General features: G+C 33.8%; 1 protein-coding gene across 1 annotated transcript; it reads right to left on the bottom strand.

The window, feature by feature from the left end:
- Positions 1-1,708: 1,708 nt before the first annotated feature.
- Positions 1,709-2,674, bottom strand: LOC101982055 (olfactory receptor 4C15-like). Its single transcript, XM_005345097.2, has one exon. The coding sequence runs from the start codon at positions 2,642-2,644 to the stop codon at positions 1,709-1,711; it is 936 nt and encodes a 311-aa protein (XP_005345154.1). The 5' UTR covers positions 2,645-2,674.
- Positions 2,675-6,167: the final 3,493 nt, after the last annotated feature.

The following is a 6,167-nucleotide window of genomic DNA, read 5'->3' as shown; positions in this document are numbered from 1 at the left end:
CATGGGGCTGGAGATGAGATGGCTCAGCGGTTAAGAGCACTGACTGCTCTTCCAGAGGAACTGGGTTCAATTCCCAGCACTCACGTGGCAGCTCACAACTGTCTGAAAATACACTTCCAGGTAATCTGATATCTTCACACCAATGCACATAAAATAAAGTTAAATAAATCATAAAAAAGAGGGGTACCCACATCAATCCTTAGAAAGTCTAATTGTCTGGTCATTTTAGAAATTCAGCACCTGACTCAGTTTCCTCCAGGCATTAATAGTCCCAGTTTTAAAATGTGTTCAAATGATCCAGCAAAACTTGGACTTTAGGCTTTAGCCATGAGCCTATGCATTTCTAGGTTCTGAGGTCTCATCATCTCTTATAGGAACCCATTTTCTCTTGGAGCATTCACATATGTTTCTTCTCAAAATACACACTAATTTAGTAAGACAAATTTACCCATTCCAAGTGTTTGAAAAATCACTGTTTCAAGCCCAGACTACTATACCCAGGCAAGCTTTCATTAACTATAAATGGTTTTTTTTGAAAGAATAAAGTTAAATTAGTTTCCATTTTTGTCAACATCTAGTGTGTTGGAGTTCCTGGGCAAGGGTTTCGAGCAGGACACAGGGGATGGAGAGTATGAACAACTGCATAATACGCTTTATTTTTTTATTTTATTTTTTTAATAAGCTTTATTTTGCATGGCTTTTTATACAGACTAAAAATCATTACCTCAACTCTCAAACACCCCCCTTACCCACATAGATGACCATGAGATACTCTTACCTCACCCTGCATGAAACAATGTCTCAATACAAAATAAAAAGTATAAAGAAGCAAAGCACTTTATTAATCTATATCTGGTGAAGCCTGAAGAACTGACCTCAAAAGCCACATTGTTATCAAAGGTACAAATTCTGAAAGAACTTTGGGAAATGAGCAGAGAAAGTATGCTTCCATTTATGCTTGGTCTGCCAAGTAGTCATTTCCCAACTTCATCTCATCTGTCCCAGGAGGAGCCTGTACTCTAAGTCAGTTCTGTGTTTCCACAAATTTTCATATGTCAATGCTAATTAGTCAATTTATAGTGAAAGTGTGATCTTAGAAACACAGTTTTCTCATACCAGTGTTAATGCATTCTATAAAAAATGATGCCATCTTTTAAAAATAATGACTGATAAATTACTTTTCCTAATACACAGTGACTTCTTGATATTTTTTATTTTCTCTTTTTCTTTCTTTTTTTCTTTTACTTTTTTTTTTTTAGCTTAGGACTGATCCCAGGGCTATGTACTTACTAGGCAAGCACTCTACCACTGAGCTAAATCCCCAACCCTGACTTCTTGATATTTTTTAACTTAGTTTTCTAACTGTAATTATCTATTTGTGTATGTATACCTATGTGAATAGTGTGCATGTGTATATGCAAATGAGAAGGGGATGTTCTATGCACCTGTCCACATGCATGTTGAGACAAAGGAAGACACTGACTCTGTCCATTTATTGTTTTCTACCTTATATCCTTAAGACAAGCTCTCTACTGAACCTTGAATTCACTAGTTTTGGTAATACTTTACAACACCAGTACTTCATTGAAAGTATACTACCATGCCTGACTTTTGACATGGGTGCTGAACATCAGTAAAAAATATCCTAAGTTTTCACTGCATTGGTATTACCTAAACACTGTCTCCAAAGCACTGGAAGTATAATAATTTAATTGTCATGAGAAACTGCTATAAATCTCTTACACATTTTCTGTATAGCATTCTTCATTTCCTTATTCCTGAAAGTGTACACCATAGGATTCAGAAGTGGTGTCAAGATGGTGGCAAATAAAAATACGTTTTTTTCAGAGGAGAAAGCTGATGTAGGTCGTGCATATATTAATATGCATGACACAAAGAACAAAATCACAACAGTAATGTGGGATCCACAGGTAGAGAGAGCTTTCAGTCTCCCTTCAGAGCTGTGGGCTCTCAGAGAGTACAATATGACACCATAGGAGACAAGCAGAATAGAGAAGATTATGATGCAGATAGACCCACTGTTAGCAAACACCAAAATGACAAATATATGTGTGTCAGTACAGGCAAGCTTCAGTAATGGGAACAAGTCACACATGTAGTGATCAATGACATTAGGCCCACAGAATGGCAGTTGCAAAGTGAAAGTAACTTGTATGATAGAATGCAAGAAGCCTCCAGTCCAGGATATTGTCACCAAAATACCACAGAGCCTTCGGGTCATAATGGAAGAGTAGTGTAAGGGCTTGCAAATGGCCACATAACGGTCATAGGCCATGGCTGACAGGACAATTACCTCTACCCCAGTGAAGAAGTGGAAAGCAAACAATTGTGTCATGCAACATTCAAAGGAAATAGTCTTTGTCTCATAGAAGAAGTCTACAATCATCTTGGGTGTGACAGTAGAAGAAGTGCATGCATCCAATAAGGACAGGAATATCAGGAAGAAGTACATGGGGGAAAGAAGCAGTGCAGGGCTGTAGATGATGGTCACCACAATTATCATGTTGCCCCAAAGAGTTGCAAGGTAGATCATCAAAAATACAACAAACAGTATTTTCTCAACTTCTGCATTCTGTGAAAGCCCGAGGAGTATGAACTCACTGACAATGCTCTGGTTTTGCATTATTCTCAAGGAGATACTGAAGTAAAAGCTTTTCACATAAATCTGAAATTATGAGAGAAAAATAAATCTTTAAATTTATATAATCACCATGTACAAGTTGCTACTTCCTTGATTGTTTTGCCATTAAAAAATAATATTTTTAAGGAATAGTTGCATAGCATGTAGTACTGAAGTTGAGATAAATTATTAAATACTATAAATAGCTACATTTGATATTTTGAAGGTAAAAATATCTACTTTGGTGAGACTAAATCCAGTAGTCTATCTATGAAGTTTCAGTTATGCTGGGTCAGTTTTCATTAGTTCTTATGTGATTATCGAAGTAAAACATTGAAATGAATTGTTAAATATCCTTTATATAAGTGAAGAACACATTGTAAGTCTCATTGTCTGATCACAACACTGTCTTATTTACCAACAGAAGAGGCAAAATATTTTAGGACAAACTTCAAAATCATAGATTCAGCTTAAATGTGTATACACATGTTGATTTATAGAAACTTCCAATGAATTAATCTGTTCTTTATTAAGCAAAAAATTCTCTAAAAAAGTATGCATCGTTCCTCTGTATGCATATGTTGAAAGGTTGTAAATTTCGCAAAATTTATCACTTTAAAAAATGACAAGAACTTTGCAAAACTTATCCTGTTTTCATAACAGCTAAGTGAACTACTACAAAAAATGCAAATAAAAACAGTTGCTCTGACCTTAAATACCTAGACCTAGTCAGCATTATGTCATAGTGGTCTGTAAGTTTTAATTTTGCAAAACTTACCCCAAAATTTTATGATCAAACAAGAAAGATACTCAATCTGGGTTGTTACTGACAGAAGATCTAACATCCATGATCTCTCCACAGAATTAATAGGGTCAAGAATGAGATTTTTCTCCTTTGTAAAAACTTCACAGAAGGGGTGTTCTTTGTAATCCCTTTCACCCTCTAAGGGTAAAAGCATAGTCTTCTTTTGTCCTTTTGCAAATGAGACATCTTGATAAAGCAACAGAGTCAATAATGAAGGATCAGAAGGCCAAGGGCCAATCATCTAGGAATGAAAATTAGTGACAACATATAGCTAAAAAATTTAATTTAGAATGAAATTAATGAATGAAATGAAATTTAGAGTCTTCTAACTTAATTATTTGCTATGATGCATGCTTTCAAATTTATAAGAATTCACTATAAAACATGTCATAATGTCTTACTGCTCATCTCCAAGTACTAAATGTTTAAATTTGAAAAGTATCAAAATGTTACTCATGGTAGCATTCCATTATAATGTTAGATGTAATTAATTCACAAAAAAAAACCCCACTCAACTGTATCATCCAAAGAAAGTACTTCTACAAATCTTCTATGTAAATATTCCAGTTTTCTAATACATTTTCTTCAGGTAGTTACCACCCAAAAAATGTCTATATCTTTTTCTGTGAATTATTCTCATATGTGAATATATTCGTGTGCACATGTCTAATGGTAAAATATCTGTGTGTATAAGAAAAATGTATTTGTTCTGAAATAAAAAATGAGATGTTTAAATGTGTGACATCTAAAGAAAGTAGACATTTTTAATGTTCATAAATATATTATATGATAATGACAGACTATTTATTTTTCAACAGTAATTTACATGATGTCTTGAGTTCAGTTCCTCACTACCTTATTTAATATGACCTCCATCTACTCACATACTAAAATCAAGGAAACAGTGGTTTGAAAGAAACCCTATAAACTTACTGGACCAGGCAGTAATCTTTTACTATAAATTAGGACGATCACCACTTCGATTAGCAATTGTTCTTCAGAGCTAATTCAGGAAGAACAAAGTTTAATAAGAGGACAACAAGGCGTGGTGCTTTTGCATGAAATGTCAGGATGAACCTAGCATTTTACACAATGGAAATGCAAATGAAAACAACAGCTACTCCAGACTCTGAGACATGTGCTGAAATCTAAAACTGTCACGGTGGATTATCTTACATTATATTCTCAAAGTTCTAGACACCTTGAGTTTCATTCTTATGTATTTTATAAGTAGGTACGTCCTAGGAAAAGTCACAAAAATAAGGATGGAATCAAAAGCATAGATATAAATGAGTGTTTAAAACAAATTGTCACATATAACAGAGAGAAGTTAAGATACTGCTAGTTGTAATTCCTGCTCATATGTGGTCAAAATTGACTATTGTTTTTTTTCATAATAATTCACATGGCAAATTATTTTTAAATGTTTTAGTGAGTTGTGACCATTTCAATATACTGTGCCTCCTCATGTTCTTAAAATTAGTGGTCCAAGTTAGTTACTCCTGTGTGAGCTTTCTTATAAGTAGAAAACCAAGGAATTCCAAAGAAAGTATAACCCTATGCTAATTTTAATATTAAGTGAATTTAGCTTCATATCTCTAATTTTAATTAAGATAGTCAATTCTTACTTGTTACAAACAAAAATGACACTAACATTTCCCAGTGAGTCAAGTTTCAGAACACATGTTAACACATCCACTGTGGAAAATAAATGTAATGTAGTTGTGGTTTCTGATCACAAGGGTTGTGATTTTAAACCATTGAAAACATAATCGACCTAAGCAGAGTGTGCAGTGTAGATTTATTCCTATAATATAATATTAAAGGGGTTATAATTCAAGATTAAGCTAAATATAAATAAAATGTTTAGGTAAATATGGTTTTCAATGTTTATTTTATGATCTTGACAAAGGTATTCACAGTAAAGCAGTGTCTGATTCATGTAAAACTATGTGAGTTATATTCTGTGATCATCAATACTGTCATGTGCTAACATAAAATGAGACTAAGTAAAATTTTAAGTAAAAAGAAAAATAGCTCACTTTCTGTTATTAAATGAGTGAGAGAAAGACTCTCTGTAGAATAGCCATGTACCATTTATTGAACTACTAGACTTCAGCATTTTGGGTCCATGAAAGACAATTGAGTATATCTCTATTTTGTGTTGAGGACAGACATTGGAGGAAAAGAGGGTGAAAAGGTCTGATGCAGCCCAGGCTGTACTCAAAGACACCACCGTTGTGGGAACTGTGTACATATCACTTAGTCTAGGATGACTTTAAATTTCAGATCTTATATTTTCTCTCTAGATGTTGGTATTTCAATCCTGGGTCACCATACCAAGCCAAATCCTTATTTCTTATCAACACATTCTACAAACTATCATTCAAAAAACGATTTGAATTTTGAATATTTAAACAGTGTCCACATGCTTATGTTGATGAAAATTGAATCAGCTAAAGAACAAATGTCAGTTTAAAAATGACATTTTAGATGCTGGAGAGATGGTTCAATGGTTAAAAGCACTTATTTTTCATCCAGGGAACTTGAGTTCATTTTGCAGCACCCAAATCAGGTTGTATAGCCCTCTCTAACTCTAGATCAGAAGCTCAATTCCTTGTCTGGCTGTAGTAAACTTCTGCAAAATAATGGCATATATCAATCATACCAAAACACACATCGATAAATAAAAAGAAAAGAAAACCACATTTTAAAATTATA

Source organism: Microtus ochrogaster, chromosome 2, assembly GCF_000317375.1.
Source record: "Microtus ochrogaster isolate Prairie Vole_2 chromosome 2, MicOch1.0, whole genome shotgun sequence".
Taxonomy (NCBI): Eukaryota; Metazoa; Chordata; class Mammalia; order Rodentia; family Cricetidae; genus Microtus; species Microtus ochrogaster.
Note: the sequence above shows the minus strand (reverse complement) of the source record. Positions and strands in the feature narration are given on the sequence as shown.